The sequence below is a fragment of the Balaenoptera ricei genome, chromosome 11 (assembly GCF_028023285.1).
Source record: "Balaenoptera ricei isolate mBalRic1 chromosome 11, mBalRic1.hap2, whole genome shotgun sequence".
NCBI classification, from domain to species: domain Eukaryota; kingdom Metazoa; phylum Chordata; class Mammalia; order Artiodactyla; family Balaenopteridae; genus Balaenoptera; species Balaenoptera ricei.
Window position 1 is genome coordinate 522,307 of NC_082649.1, and position 15,905 is coordinate 538,211.

At 48.9% G+C, this 15,905-nt stretch overlaps 1 protein-coding gene across 2 annotated transcripts in view; it reads left to right on the plus strand.

Moving 5' to 3' along the window:
• DUSP22 (dual specificity phosphatase 22) overlaps positions 1-15,905 on the plus strand; it is a 47,221-nt gene that overhangs the window by 14,212 nt on the left and 17,104 nt on the right. For both annotated transcript variants that reach the window (XM_059937761.1, XM_059937760.1), the window contains exon 3: positions 1,941-2,023. In XM_059937761.1, coding sequence (XP_059793744.1) covers positions 1,941-2,023 — 83 coding nt within the window. The remainder of the gene's footprint in view (positions 1-1,940; positions 2,024-15,905) is intronic.

Consider the following 15,905-nt stretch of genomic DNA (forward strand, 5'->3'; position numbering starts at 1 on the left):
AACCACCTTTTTTGTTGTTGTTTATCTTAATCTGTGTTACAAAAGTATATTTATGGGGTGATGAAAATACTCTAAAGCTAGACTGTGGTGATGGTTAAACAATTCTGAATATACTAAAACCCATTGAATTGTACGCTTTAAAAGGGTGAATTTTATGGTATGTGAATTACCTCAATAACACTGTTTTTTAAAAAAGGAAAACACGTATATTTAAACAGTCTTTGAAATTCAAGTCCTGGGCGGAGTCAGAATCTGGAAGAGCCCGGCCTGGAGCGCCTTGCGCTGCTCTGGAGACCCCGCCCCCCGCCCGGCTGCCCCGCCTTGTCCGGGCACCAGAAGCGCCAGCTTGACCTTGTTTCACTGCTCCTCTAAAATGCACCTGCTGGTGGGGACTGGAAAACCACACCTTGGTGAACATGTGGGGTCTTCCTGCCTGTGGGACCCTAAATAATTCCAGTTCCCGCCGAATTCAGAACTCACTGAGGCCCCGGCTTGGGGTAGTTGGTGGAGGGTCTGCCGGGCCGGGTCCTGTGTGGTGGACGCGGAGGCTGCTTGGGGCTGTTGCGGCAGTTAAGAGAGTCTTAAAGTAGAACCAACGTTTTAAAGTTACTTTTAAAGATCATTTTCTTGACTCTAAAAATGTTACATGCTAATTGCAGAATGTTAAGAATGGTGTTTCTTAGTTTCTGCTTAATCACCAAGGCTTATTAGAAATGCAGGTTCCCAGCCCTGCCATAGACCTTGAACTAAGTTGGAGCCCAGGAATCTGCCTTTCTAAAAAAACCCAGGTAGTGAATAGGCATGTTAAACTTTCACAACCACCTGTGTTGAATACACACAAAAAAACTATAAAGAAGAAAAAAATTTTAAATACTTGTATGTAATTCCATCTCTTCAAGATTATCACCGTTTGGGCTAATTCCTTAGAGCAGTTTTCCCCCACTGTGTGTGTTTGTCTTTGTGTGTTTTTACAAATTGAGTTTATGTTGTGTTTGTAGTTTGGTACCTGCTCCCCCTCTCCCCCGCTAATACCGTATCCTGAGCATTTTCTCATGTCATTAATATTCTCCAGAAACATCATAATTAAACATTTGATTTTCAGTCCATTTTACCCTGTATCATTTTAAAGGGCTTGCCCCAGGCCAGAACAGGGGCATAGGGGGAGCGGACCGCCTTGATTCTTGCTGGACCCTGTTTTGTAGATTAGCAGAAGTTCCAACTTGAGGGTATTTATTCCGACTTTCTTCTACAGGTATGATCACTGGAAGGGAATGTAATTTTGGTGTCTCCTTAGTTTCATATGCAGATAATTTAATAGCCAACTTATAACTTATGGACTATTTTGTTTGGAATTTCCAGAAAATGTCCCATTTTTAGTTCTGCCATAAAGTGAATGTAGATGTTATAAACCACGGTCTTACCTGCATCTGGAGCCATTCCCTGCTGTTTGACATGAGGGTTGAGTAGTCTGGCAGATTCCTATATCTTATATAGTAAGTTGCTTTTTTGTATTTAATTTTAACTTAGATTACTAATCATTAAGAGGTAGTTAAAAAATATTTGAAACATCTTTCTTATTACATGTTTCATGTGAAAGACTAACCTAAGGGTCTACAACTTAACAAGTGTCAACTACAAAGTGACTTCCTTTAAACAGTAACACTCATGATTATAACGTTTATTAATCTAAATACATTTCATGTTTTATATGACTACTTTTTAACAAAAGATGTGCCAATCAGAAGTAAACTTAGTTATCTGCAGAATACCTAAAAGCAATAATCCTAGATTCCCTAAGTCTAGATTATTCTGGTCTAGTCAGTTATGAATTTTTAAGAGAGAAATATGCAAGTCATTTTGTGATTTTTTTGCCGGCTAAACTTAAGGAGTACTTCACTTGCAGAAAATATTAAAATGTCCTCCTCTTTCTTCTATGACAGATGCCAGAGATGCAGAGCAATTGAGCAAGAACAAGGTGACACACATTCTGTCTGTGCACGACAGCGCCCGGCCAACACTGGAGGTAAGAGAGAGCCGAGCTGCACGCGGGTCTGCACTGTGCTCCTGGGTCCCGGGGCCACCGACGAAGCAGCCGTGTCCTGTCCAGTACCAGTGTGCTCCTGCGTCGCTGGCTGTGTAGTCTTGCGCTCAGGCCGTGTCTGTGCCTGTGCCTGGTCCGCGGCGCGGCGGGAGGACGCCTTCGTTTTCTGACTGTCCTCCTGTTACGCTGCTAGCTTGGCTTTCTTGGCCAAATGCCGAAGAACAAGCTGATGCTGCCTTTCCCTTTGGATTTTAAGGACATTTAAAACCTATTTTAATTCCTTTCAAAATTATCTCCCGTTTTAGAATCCAGAAGAATTCAGGCTGCTCATTTCCTGATTTTTTCCATTTAAGCTCAATTATTTACTAGGAAAAAAAGGCAATGGAGGATAAATTGTCCCTGGAGATTTTCCGGGGCTTCTCTGTGCAGACTGTCAGTGCAGAAGCTGCTGTCGTGTTTTAGGTTTTAAAGTAAACAGGGTGTGTCTGCCTCTACACTAATTCCAAAAGCATCTTCAACTTTACGCTAATGGACGGTTTGAGCTGTTGGCTGGGAGCAAAATATATTTCTGTTTATTAGCCTTGACAGAGCCCAAGCTACCTCTTTTTAGAAAATAATGCGAGTGTGGTTGTGATGAATATGTTTTTCTATTTTAGGGTTGGGTGTTGGAGAGGGAGGCGTGGCTTGTTCTGAAAGAAATAATCCCAGTTCAATCAGTTTATACTTAAATTCATATTATACAAGAGTAGGTAATATATTTTTATTTCAAATTTATCTATTTTACTTGGCCATTAGAGCTGCCAGATTTCAGTCAGTTTCAAATAAATGAGGATATAGAGTAATAAGTGATTCTACTGACATCACCATACAGAGGACGGTGGGATGTGAACAAACCTCTGTTCCTTTCTCCAGATTTTTGACCTTGCACTTCCCTTTGTTGTTTTAGCTCATGGGTTTTGTTAAGGTGCTATGATTTGTGCTGCAGCATGATTTTATTGGAAACAACAACAACAAAACATCACTTTTCTGGAGCCTAACGTTTCCCTTGAAAATAGCTACTCCATTTTTCATACATCAACAATAGTTTATATTAAACATATAGCCAAGCTATGGCCTAGATGATAAGTTAAATGTAAACTGGTCATGATTTACTTCCTCTTAAATCACAAGATGAGGCTTGAGGTTTCCTTTATTTTAATAAATTGCATAGATGTCCTCCCCACCCTCACCCTCTAGGCTGCCTCTCAACCTTGTGCCCTGTTCGGCACAACACGTTGTCAGGTAGGAACACGGCCCCGAAATCCGTCCACACTGTGGCTTCCGTCCAGATACCAGGTCTTCAAGCTCACAGAACTTCCTCCATGCGGGACTTCTGTGAGCCTTGCTGCCCTGCCCGACACTGTAGGTGCTTCTCTGATGGATGAGATCAGGTTTGCTTATCCTCTGAACCCTGGGGTGACGTGGTCAGTGGAGGGAAAGAGGTCCGAGCCTCCAGGTACCAGATCTACTGCCTTTTCCCCACGGGACTGCTTTTGTTTGGCAACATCCTGTTTCAGCCTTTGGGTGCTTTTATTACCTCTCTTGATAGTAAGTACTTTCCTGTGATTTCATTTTATTAAGGGTTAGACCTTCGTTTTATAGCATGACATACTTTAACGTTGCCCCTCTTACTTTATTCATTTTTAACTTCACAAGTAATTCATGAATATATTCTTAGTTTAAAGATTAAAACAATAGATTCTCTGATTGCACAAGTGGGGAAAACTGAGGCATCAGAAGTTATTTGATCGGCCATGCTTGCCTTAAGTGATTGGGATCGAGGAAGTTCGCCAGGGTCCCAGAAGTTCTGGACCTTTGTTTAGCCCTCTGCCTGATGCATAAAGGCAGTTGTCTCTCTTAAATTTCAAACTCAGTTCCAGAAGCCATAATTTCACCCAGCCTGAGATGAGTCCGGGAAATTACCTGTTTGGAGTCAGTAGGGAATTAATGGATAGATTTTATGTTTCAGCAGCTCCATGTTTTGCTGGCCCTGATCCTTGGATGGAAGTAGGGCAGGGATGAGGTGAGAGGGCAGATGGTTTCAGGGCCCTGATAAAGCGTGGAGAGATGAGGGATAGGAGAGGAGGGAGCTGGCACCTCATGCCCTTTCTGAGATCTTCAAAGCCATGCATGTTTATAGAACAGGCCCTAACTTTCTCTGGGCAGGGCTGGGCTGGGCTGGGCTGGGCTGGGCTGGGCTGGAAGTGGGGAGGTAGTTACTATCTGAAATGGAAAGGTTTCAGTCCTGTCACATCCGTTCGGGAGTTCTGTGAGCCTTGCTGCCCTGCACGACACTGTAGGTGCTTCTCCGGTGGATGAGATCAGGTTTGCTTGTCCTCTGAACGCTGCGGCGAGGTGGTCAGGGGAAGGAGAGAGGTCCAAGGCTCCAATTACTGTCTCTTCAGAAGAGTATCTGAGGGTTCGATCTTCCAGAATAAAGAGTCTTAGAGACTTGGCAGAGACTTAGGAACCTCACGCTCACCGAGTCAGCTCTAAACTAATATCTGAGATTTTGAGGCACTCTGGCTCCGTTTTTATGCCTACTGCTCTGTGTTTGACGTAGAAATCCCAGCTGAGCAGGGTCCTAGAGATCACCCACCTGACCCATCACTGTGGACAGGACGCTGAAGTTCAGAGGCAGGAAGGGACTCTCACGATCCCACAGCTGTTGTAGGTAGCTTGACGGAACCTGGATCTTCTCTCCCAGGCCAGAGATTTTCCCAGAATGCTCCTTGCCTTGGTCCTCTTCTAGCATGACTGATGCTTCTGACTTTGCTAGCAGTATTAGTAGACATTGACACATCAGCTTTGGAAAGGTGGTACCATTTGTACCCTCACTGGCAGTGTATCAAAATACTATTTCCCCAAACCATCACCAGCACAGAGTTTTGCTCTTCTTTACTTTTAATTAGCAGTATTTTTGTTTTGTCTTATTTTCTGTGAATGCCTTCCTCACACTGTCGAGTCCCCTGTCCAGACAATTCTTCCGTTTGAAGGCCGGGAGTGGCTGGTTTGCTCTTGAGCTCCTGCTACGTGCGGGGCCCTGGGGCAGGTGCTAGAGGTAAAGTGAATGCCAGTATCTGCCACGGTGAAGCCCTCAGTGAATAAACAAAATACACACGGTAACTCTTTTATACATATTAGTAATAATTACCGTCAGGCTCAAGGCAGGAACCACTCAGAGAACAAGTTTCCTCCTTTACCACGTCAGTCTGGAGGCATTTGCGGTGCTAGGCTTTTGGCTGGGGCTTTGGAGACAACTGGGGATTTAGAAAATCTGGTTGGTACCGTTCTGGCTGGTAGAGTGCCAGGATATGCCTTCGGGTGGGGCCCTGACTCCACAGAACCACGTCGGTCCTGCTCATCCCCCATGGGCCCTGGGGACCCAGCCTGGAGGATAGCAGTGTCCTGGTTCCTTCGTGGCATAGCCAGACCTGGCGGCCTGCTCACGTCACCTGCTAGCAAATGGCAGAGCGGGGGGAGAAATCATTGCCATGTAGATGAATTTCAAGTAGGAATTAAGCCGAAATCTGTAATTATAACATTTAAGGGGGAAAAATCCCTTCCTCCGATTCCACATTGAAGACTGGGTGGGGCAGTGGCCTGCCTTTGCTGAAAGTGTTTCCTGATTTGTGAGCTGTGTTTTCAGCGCCTACGGGTTGCTCCAGATTTGAGGGATGGTGAAAACTCCTGTCACAAAGACAGTGCTTTTTCAAATCAGAAGCCCCGTGTTGTTTGTAGGTGCTGAGGAAGTAATATTGAGCAATGAAAGGTTTCTCCCTTCCTCTGAAAAAAGAACCAGAAGTCTATCTTTCTAATGTAAAAATTTCAGAGTTTGTTTCATTTTTCATGTTGGGTATTTAACCAGAGCACCTGCAGGAAACAACTATTTTTCACTATTAACAAAAATGCTTTAAAAAGTATTCTCATTCCTTCACTGGGCTAATAACAGAAACAATTTAATTTTTAAATGATTTATATTTTAGGATTAAATAGAAAAAAAATAGTTTATATACATATATTCAAATCAGGGCATTGCATGCATGCCAGATAGATTTTTTGAGCTTGAGTCCAGCGTGGATATTCTTCCCATTTTAAGTTGTGACTTTTGTATCTTGAACCATTTAAGCGTTTGTTTTTGTTTTTGTTTTCAAGAATAGGATGTTTTCATAGGCCAGCATTTATTCCTGGTGATTCTGTTTTATATTTCCTTTAACACCAAAGACATTTTCTTGAGGTATCCAGACTCAGAATTTAATGTCGTTAGTTTTGTTTGTAGTTGACCACTTCTCCTGGTTCTGATACTTACTGTTGTTTATGTGTCTGTATGTATAAGTGTGTATCTCCAAGAGTTGCCCAGTCTGCTTGGACAGTGGCGCTGAGAGCCTGAGGGGCTCCTGTAGGGACCTCGTTCCCCTGCTGCATTTCTGTCTGGTGACCCACCCCGTTTCTCACCCTCAAAATTTTTGTTGGCTTCCTAAATGTAAAACAAGCCCAATCCAAGGTGTGAAATGGCATTTGAAGTTGAAGAAACTGTGCTTCTGTGTCCACTTCTTTCTTCCACCCTTCTTTTGCCCACCCAAGTCCTACCCTCCCTCAGACCTTGGCCCAGCTCCTTTTCTGAGAAGGGCACTCCCAGTGACCTCCAACCTCAGGAATTCTTCCCTTTTTCCTGGAATACTTGTAGTTTGCACTCTTTGCTGGGTCCTGAATTGTGCGTGCCCCGGGACAGACCCTGCAGCTCATCACATGGCTGGCTGACCTCCGTCTGATGGCCGAGCTTCTCAGCATCTCCATCCCGGCTCCTCAGCTGGGCTTAGGCCACTGTGGGCAGTGGATTTCTGCCGCGTTGGATTTCTCGGTCTCCCCAGCACTCAGCCTGGATCTGGTTCTGCAGATGCTTGCTGACAGACTCAGAGCCAAGTGCATTTAAGCTCCACTGCCAGGTGAGAAGCCGTGTCTTCGGTCGTTTGTGGCTGACTTCAGGGTGTGAAAGAAGAGCAGTGTCAAGAATGGTATACTGACCACCAGTGATCTGTGAGGCCAGAGGTCCGTTAATGCAGCTCAGCCTCACTGCCCGCCCCCCGCTGTCAGGAAGCCTGGGCAGGTGCAGATGTTCTGCCATACACAGCTGGAGTGTCCTCCAGTTCAGAATTCCCTCTTGCTAAGTTCCTGCAACCACGTGACTCTTCTGTGACTCTCTGGCTGACCTCTCAGCGGTGCTTCAGCTACCTTTGGTCTGCGTTGGAAGCCTGGTCCTACAAGGAAAGCACAGTCTAAGACACGGACGGTGACGACCAATTAAAAGAAGACTGGCCACAGCCAAGGCAGCTCGAGGTCGGGAGGGTTGGCTGAGACATCCTCTCGGATCTCGGGAGCTTGTGGCCGGATCATGAAAGGCTGGGAGGACTTTCCAGGCACCGGGGCCGTGTTCTGACTCATTAGGGAGACCTTGGTTACCTTGTCCTCCTCTGGAGGCTTCGTAGGCAGACCCAGCTCTGCCTTTCTGCCTACCTGGTGACCATGTCAGCTCAGCTGTTAGGACTCTGAGGCCCCCCCTGTCCATGACCTTCAAGTCACAGGGGCTATTGACCACATTTCCCCTGGCACGGGGAAGGGAATTGCTGAAAGCCACATGCCTTGTCCTGTACACACAGATGTAGGCAGGGAGGTTCACTGCAGCTCTGTTTGTAATGCAAAAAATTGGAGCCAACCCACATATTCAGCAGAAGGGTACCTGTCAGCTGTGATACATCTGTATAAAAGAAATACTCTGCAGCAATTCAAAAAGAAGAGGAAGGCTTACATGTGTGCACAGTAAAAGGTTAATTGCTAAGCAAAAGAAGCAAGTTGTAGAATAATTTACACAGTATGATCCCATTTGTGTAAAATTGCATATCAATAATGTATTCCTGTATGTACATAAATAAGTGTGTAAATGCACACATAAGAGTTTGAAAGGACCATATCAGACCCCTAAGGAATGGTAAAGAGCAGTAGGATAGGAGAAGAGGGTGGAAAGGATGAGTTTCACTTTTTTCTCTATTTATTTTCTACAATGGGAGTATCTTCATAGTATCATTTTGAAGGAAGAGGGGTAGGGAAGGAAGGTAAGCAGGTGGCCACACTTGGTGTCTGGAGTAGTGCCAGGTAGATTGCATTTGGATGTCCAGGCTTGGCTGGAATGGGTTCTGTGTTTGGTAACAATGTTTCCCATGGATTCACATGTGAATGTGTGACCTCAGGCACACTGCGAGCTTGTCATCCTCGGTCAGTGGATACAAAGCATCTCTTTTAGTCATCTTAATCTTCAAAGGGAGAAGAAAGCCCATGACACACCTTTCAACTATATGCATTTTATTTTCAATATCAGTTATGTTGTACTTCTACTTGAATGTTTCAGTTAAATGAGTTTATGTCCTTTTTTTAGGATTCACAGATCCCCTAGTGATACAGCTTGAAGCACTGGGCAGGGTTTCCTGGTCGGATTGGTCGGTGTGGATGAGTTCTGTTACTTTACTGGCATTACAAAAACCACCGCACTATCATAATTGCTGATGAGGTCCAGGGCCTTTGAAAGCAAATTGTTGTTCGACCTGGGATCGTTCTCAGGTTGACAGTTGTTTCCATCTCTCCGGTAAAGTCTTTGAGTATCAGTGGCACCTCCTGTGCCAAAAGTTTGCAGCTTTCATGTGTTGAGGTAAATTTGTTTGAAGCCAACCCCAGACTTAAATAGAAATGACTCAAATAGAAATGATTATGGTAGGTATCGAAAACTGTCTAGTAATCGCTCTTTCTTGAATCCAGCTGTGTCTGAGCTCCCCGTGTGTGGGCCGTCAAGTGCAAAGAAGGCGGCCCCCCTGGCTGCGGACCTTCTGTGACAAATGGAATTCTGAAGCCAGAATTCCAGCGCGGATGAGCCAGAGGGGCTGAAATTGCCGAGGCCTGCGTTGGTTCCAGGCAGGAAAGCAGTGCTTCTTGTCTCTAAGTGAAAGAGATGTGTTAACTTCCCTTTGCCCAGCTCCCCGGAGCTCCTGGCACTTCAGCTGTGGGCGTCTGTCTCGTTCTCACACTTACTGACCAGGGTCCACGTACCTGAAGACTTCTGCAAAACACTCTTCTTCCTAGACTTTTCCTCTCAGCCAAGTCCCAGTTTCTTGAGCATCTCCTGCTGAGCTTCCGTCTCCTCTCTCTTCTGCAGACTCCCCTGTGCGATCACGTCCTGAGCATGGGTGCCAAGCGCTGCTTCTGGAGGGGGCACTCCTAGCTCAGACCCCTGCCAGTCCTCAGCGGGGAATATGCTAGTGGCAGGATCTGCCAGGATTTCCAAACCAAGGTCTCAGGAGCAGCGTGTGACACGTGGTCTCTCCCCGCTGCTCCAGCTGGAATGGCAGTGTGCACTGACACACGCTGCAGCGGGGTTGCCCGTAAAGCGCTGGATGGTAGTTGGTCTGTTTATACGACATCCTCATGCCCGTGGACGGGGGTTGGGGAAGACTTTGTGAAGAGGAGTGTTGAGGCAGCCTTGCAGGACTGGTATGTCCCGTTCAGTGGGGAGGTGTGTCTCAAGTAGGACCAGCCCTTCCGGGCTGGTCAGGAAGGGGGAAATAAGGACACGTGTGGATGTCGTCTGGTTACAGAGTGGAGAGGGTGGTCAGCATGGTGGGGTGAGGGTGGTGCCATCTTCAGTTCTCCTTTTGGCTAAATTGGGAGTTATTCCTTCAGATTCAGCAAATGTTAATTGAGTACCTACCTTGTAGCAGGGATTGGGGATAAAATGCAAAGAGAAGTAAGCTGTGGCCCAGCACTAAGAAGAGACAGGCACGGAGACCCTTAAACGGTGCGGAGTTGCGGATGCACGACAGAGCTGAGGGGCCCGGGGCACCATCCCCGCTGGGTCAGCCAGCCCTCGCCACAGAGCTGGCAGTGTGGAGTGACCCCACAGGATAAGAGGGTCTGCTGGGTAGTGGTGGTGAGGAGGGGCAGTTGGAGTGGGGGGTGGATTCTGGGTGAGGGCGTGTGTGCAGGGCACCAGGTGTGCAAAGCACAGGGCTCAGCAGGGCAGGGGTGCCAGGAGCCAGGCTGGAGGAAGAGGCGTGGGGAAGATGAGGAAAGGTTTTATTCGTCAAGCTGAGGAGTCTGCGCTTCGTCTTGTGCGAAGCAGAGACTCAGCGAAGATTTATGAACAAAGTCAGGTGACACATTCACATTTCTTTTCCAAGATGTTGACTAGGGGATGGGATGGAGTGAGGGAGACAGATACCAAAGAAACTGCTGGGAAGCTCTTACGGTAATCCTGGTCAGAAATCGTGAGGGCTGAACTGGGACACCGGGAAGTAGAGGAGTCATCTCCACAAAGTGACACAGCAAGGTTAGAAATCAAAGGATGGGAAACGGGGCTACAGCAAACATGAACCAAAAGAAAGGTGGCATAGTAATAGTTTTATCAGACAAAATAGAATTCTTGTGGGCACCTTATAAAACCCTAAGCAGCTTTGCCATTTTCAGGTGCTCCTATAATTCATTACCAGGTAGGCACTGCCAGTGGGCCCTGTGCCTGCCACACCTGCAAGGGAAGTGGCCCAACCTGACTCCAGAAGCTGGGGGTGAAGCAGCGGTACCAGGTGGTGTCATCGCCTCACTGCAGCCGAGGTCCTGCCTTCGCCTCTCTGTGCTCTGACTCCTGGGATGTGGCGGGACGTTTGCGTGTGTGCCGGGGCAGAGAGTGGCAGAGGCCCCAGGTCTGGAGTGAGAAATTATTTCCCTCCCCTCAGTTATCACCACGAGGAGCACAGGTGTGGTTTCAGCATTCATAGCTGAGCGGGGCGTCTGCAGCCAGCTCTGCGCTCTCTTCTAAGGGAAAATCACTGACTCCGCGGTGAGGGTGGAGGGCTGGCTGCCGGAGAGGACACGGGTGCCTCTGGATTCTGGGTGGGACCCTCCTCCTCTTGACGGCCAACTGTGGACAGGCTTGGTTGCTTCCCAGGCTTTGTCCCAACTAAAGGAAGATCATCCATAGAACTACTGCCAGAGCCAGAGAAAGGAGAGGCCACCCTGCCTTGTCCCAGTGGCTGCAGAGGGACGCTGCCCTGACTGTGATCACCTGAGGCGTCTCAGACAACAGAGTGGAGCCTGGACTTCGGCTTGAGCGTTCCGGTCCTGGAAACTGTTCCTAACCAGAGTAGTTCAGAGGTCATTGCCGACTGTACTGGCCTTCAGAGTCATCAGGGCCTAGCGACGGTGGAGCTGGTCCAACCTGAATTTACCTGTTTAACCAGGCCAGCCCCATGGAATCCAATTGGAAGACACTCCCAGATCCCCAGATCAACCCAAAGGGACTGAATTCAAACGGCCTCCTGGAACACCCCGACTCATGGCGAACAAAGTGAGAACGACCTTCCCAAGTGTTTGCCTTTCTCCCACGCCCACTCCCGTGGGCGTGTTCCTGTAACCTGACACTTCCCCACTTTTCCACTGGGACCCTCTCCTGCTGCCATCCCTGCACTTGCAGTGGCCTCAAGACCAGTGGTTTCAACCAGTTGTCTTAACGTCCTGCCCACCCCCAGGAGGGACCTCTGGCCTCCCCACACAGTTCTCTCCTCTGTGCCCACTGCGAGAGGATGCAGCTGTCAAAATAAAAATAGCCCGTCAGCTTGCTTTCAGCGGCAGCCGTCGGGGAGGGAGGGCTTGGTGAAGTGTTGCCCTTCAAGGAAGGCGCCCCTCCCCTGTAGTGTTGGGGGTTGGACCCCCGCACTGTGGTATGTCGGTGACCCACGTGCCAGGGAGATCCAGTGCAATCTGGCCGTCCACACGTACCTGCCTTGGAGAGCGCGCCCTTCCTCACGCCCCGGAGAAGCGGGAGTCACGGACGCACGCGCTGGCCTTTACCGCATCCCACCTCTGCATGCCCTTACCCCAACGCCCCCCACGCAGGACTGGCCAGCTCGCAGGGCAGTGCCCTTCTCTGGGTCAGTGTTTGCTTCATTCTCGAAACACACCATTTCTGGGGTCTGACCCCACTTGGAGGACGTGATGTTAGGCCCGAGGGACCTTGAATGCTGCTTAGAAAAAGCTCCTGAAGTGCCGAGGATCGAGCCCCAGCGGAATCTGCGGCATTGGCCACTCGCCTGCGGGAAGGTCTCGTCCCATTGGGAGGGAGGGAGTCTGGACTCATTTGCTTGGCCGCCTGCAAGAGGGACCGCAGACCACGTTCCAAATGCTGAGCTCCTTGCGGAGGAGGGGCTGGGCGCCCTCCCGCACAGAGGCGAGGCCAGCCGGCGGCGCAGCCACGCGTGAGCCCGGCCCTCCTAACCCCCGGGCGCCACCTCTGCAGCCTGGTCTGTGCTGGGGACGGCTCGCGCCTTGTCGTGAGAGAAGCTGCGGGCCACATGCAGATGAACAGGCGGGCTGTGTCCCGACACACACGGGCCTGTTTGTCACCTCTGGTCTTGGTGGCCAGGTGGCAGGGAGCGTAGCTCGGGTGCACCTCAGGGACTGAGCCAGCGGCTTCCAGGGGCCTGTGTTGGATCTGAAACTTGGGGCCACTGAGTCCCCAGTTTAATGCACTCCTGGAAATTTCTGAGCATCTGGCCAGCCTCCACCTTAGTAATCGTTTTTCATTGTTAGTGAGACCGACCACAGCATCCTGCTGAGATTTAGAGCTCATAGGACCCTGCAGATGGAGACATCGCCCTTTAAGATGGCTTGGCCTGCCTGCCTGCCCTGGGTGGTGCTTCCTGCCAACTCTAGGGACCTCTGGCCCCCCTGGACACAGGACTCTCAGGGCACATTGGAATTTAAGATTCTAAAAGTGGATCTCCCTTCCTTCACTTAGTGACCATGTATTGATGATCTCTGGAGAGAGAGGTGCCAGGGTGCTGCAAGAAAGATGAGTGAGATGGGACCCAGGCACTGAAGGAAACTGAGGTCTAAGGGAGATACCCTCAAATCAATTATCGTCCTCTCTGCTGGGGCCCCGGCACCCTTGGGGTCTAAGGGAGAGACTGACCCTCAAATCAATTATCGTCCTCTCTGCTGGGGCCCCGGCACCCTTGGGGTCTAAGGGAGAGACTGACCCTCAAGTCAATTACCGTCCTCTGTGCTGGGGCCCCGGCACCCTTGGGGTCTAAGGGAGAGGCTGACCCTCAAGTCAATTACCGTCCTCTCTGCTGGGGCCCCGGCACCCTTGGGGTCTAAGAGAGAGACTGACCCTCAAGTCAATTACCGTCCTCTGTGCTGGGGCCCCGGCACCCTTGGGGTCTAAGGGAGAGACTGACCCTCAAGTCAATTACCGTCCTCTCTGCTGGGGCCCCGGCACCCTTGGGGTCTAAGGGAGAGACTGACCCTCAAGTCAATTACCGTCCTCTGTGCTGGGGCCCCGGCACCCTGTGCGGCCCGTTGGGTGCTGGGGGGGGGCAGTTAGAGAAATCGCTGGAGTCAGCCTGGGACGGGGGTGCTCTCTGAGGAAGTGCCCCCCAAGACTCCTGATGGAGAGAAGGATCCACAGGAGCCTGGGGAGGGGTGGGCAGGAAAGTGCAGGACGCCTGGGGGGCTCAGGCAGCAGGTGCCCGGGCTTGGTGAGCTGGAGGAAGGGGGGTCGTAACAGAGCCACAGAGCTTGGGAGGGGGTCTTTTTACTTTGCAGACGGGGTGTTTCACCAGCCGAGACACATGATCAGATAAAAATCCACCTTTGTGTCTTTTACAGGCAAACTTGGTCCACTGCTGATCACTCCTGAGGAGTGTTTCATTCACGGTGACTTTCAACATGGTTGTGTAGCATTAACGCCCGTTAGGTTACACCGCAGCATTGCTCGATTTGGAGAGATTTTGCCGAAACTGCCCTGTTTTCACGAGTCACGTCGGGTGCACCAGCAGGTCCTCAGACAGAACCCAGATCGCGGAAGAGGGTTGGGTGGTAGACTGGCGTGACCTCCCCATCGCCCACCCTCGCAGCCTGAGGGACTCCAGCGGACTGTGCCCGCATTAGCAAAAGGAGTTTGAGCAAAAATAAGCCTTTGGGTTCTCCACCTGTTGACCTGACGAGTCAAATGTATGTCGTTTTTTGACTAACCTGAAAGAAGCCAGCAGGTGCTGGAGGGTTCTCATTTGCATTTTTTCTCACAAAATCAAACTGAGGGCTAAATCTTGTCTCTCCACTCTGACCTTCCCACCCCTCCCCTCCCCACCAAGCACCACAGAGTTCTTGGAAGTTGTTATTTGTGGTGGTGTTTCCTAAATTTAGCTGATGCAGGAAGAATCAGTGGCAAATGGGGACGTTAAGAAAATGCATCTTCGGTTTAGAACCTGGATTTAAGACGTGTATTATATGGCACAACTAAAGGGCCACATTTAGCTTCTGGGGTGATTTTCCACAGTAGTTTCTTTGAGATTTTTGCTGCGGTATAAACAACCAAAAAGAGAGATGGCGGGAACCTCACCCTCTGGACCTTCCCTGTTTGGTCTTTTATGCTGATTTCCAGTTCTTAGTCCACAGACGTACATCAGGTTTTCCAGATGTAATCTCTTTATGGATATAATTTTGTACTGTACTTTTTCCCTTTAAAATGTTATTGGCTGGGTGAAAATTCTTAAATCGAGGAAAAATACTAATCAAAATGTATGTGCCAGGAACTGGGCTTGGCTTCCACGTACATGAACGATTTGGGCATCTTCATGGGCTTTCTCTGCACTGAGACTCTGCCAGGAGGGGCCCTGGAAACAGACAGTGAGGCTGTCAAACCTGGTATGTTTGTCCAAAAGCAATTTCAAGTCAGCAGTTGCCATCTGTTGGGTATGTGACCTTTAAGAGTGTGGCCAGACTAATTTTTTCAGAGTTTACCTACCTTTAGGTTTATATAAAAGTGCAGAAGTTGTCAAATTCATAGAGACAGAAAGTAGAAGGCTCCCAGGGGCTGGGGAGGGGCGGGAGCTAGTGTTTAATGGGGACCGAGTTTCCATTTGGGAAGATGAAAAGGTTCTGAAGACGGGTGGCAGGGATGTGAATGTGAATGCATTTAATGCCTGTGAGCTGTATACTTAAAATGGTTAAAATGGTTAATTCTATGTTATGTATATTTTACCACACCGAAAAAGTGGAGAGAGTGATTGTCTCAAGTGAGAGAGACTTTTTTAAAATTAGTATATAAGCTGTGGCCCTGCTTCTGATCAGGTGTGAGACAGTTCAAATTTAATTCTTTTTTTTTTTTTTTCAACACTGTACTTCCAGTTCTATTTATTTATTTATTTATTTATTTTTAATTTTTGGCTGTACTGGGTCTTCATTGCTTTGCGCAGGCTTTCTCTAGTTGTGGCGAGCAGGGGCTACTCTTCGTTGCCGTGCACGGGCTTCGCATTGCAGTGGCTTCTCTTGTTGCAGAGAACAGGCTCTAGGTGCGCGGGCTTCAGTGGTTGCAGCACATGGGCTCAGTAGTTGCAGCGCGTGGGCTCAGTAGTTGTGGCTCGCGGGCTCTAGAGTGCGGGCTCAGTAGTTGTGGCGCACGGGCTTAGTTGCTCTGCGGCATGTGGGATCTTCCCAGAACAGGGCTCGAACCCATGTCCCCTGCATTGGCAGGCGGATTCTTAACCATTGTGCCACCAGGGAAGTCGCCAAATTTAATTCTCTTTAATTTTATGTTTCTTTTCTGGACTCAGAGTTTTTTGGGAATGTGGTGAAACTAGCTCTTCATGGGGTCTTCAGCGTACTTTCTCAAGCCGTGTAGTACAGCCCCCAAACATGCTGGTCGAAGGAAAAACGCAGTCTCTTCAGGGGTCCTCCCATGCACACCCAAGTTGCTGCTGGCACTGAACGGAATAAATGAGAAACC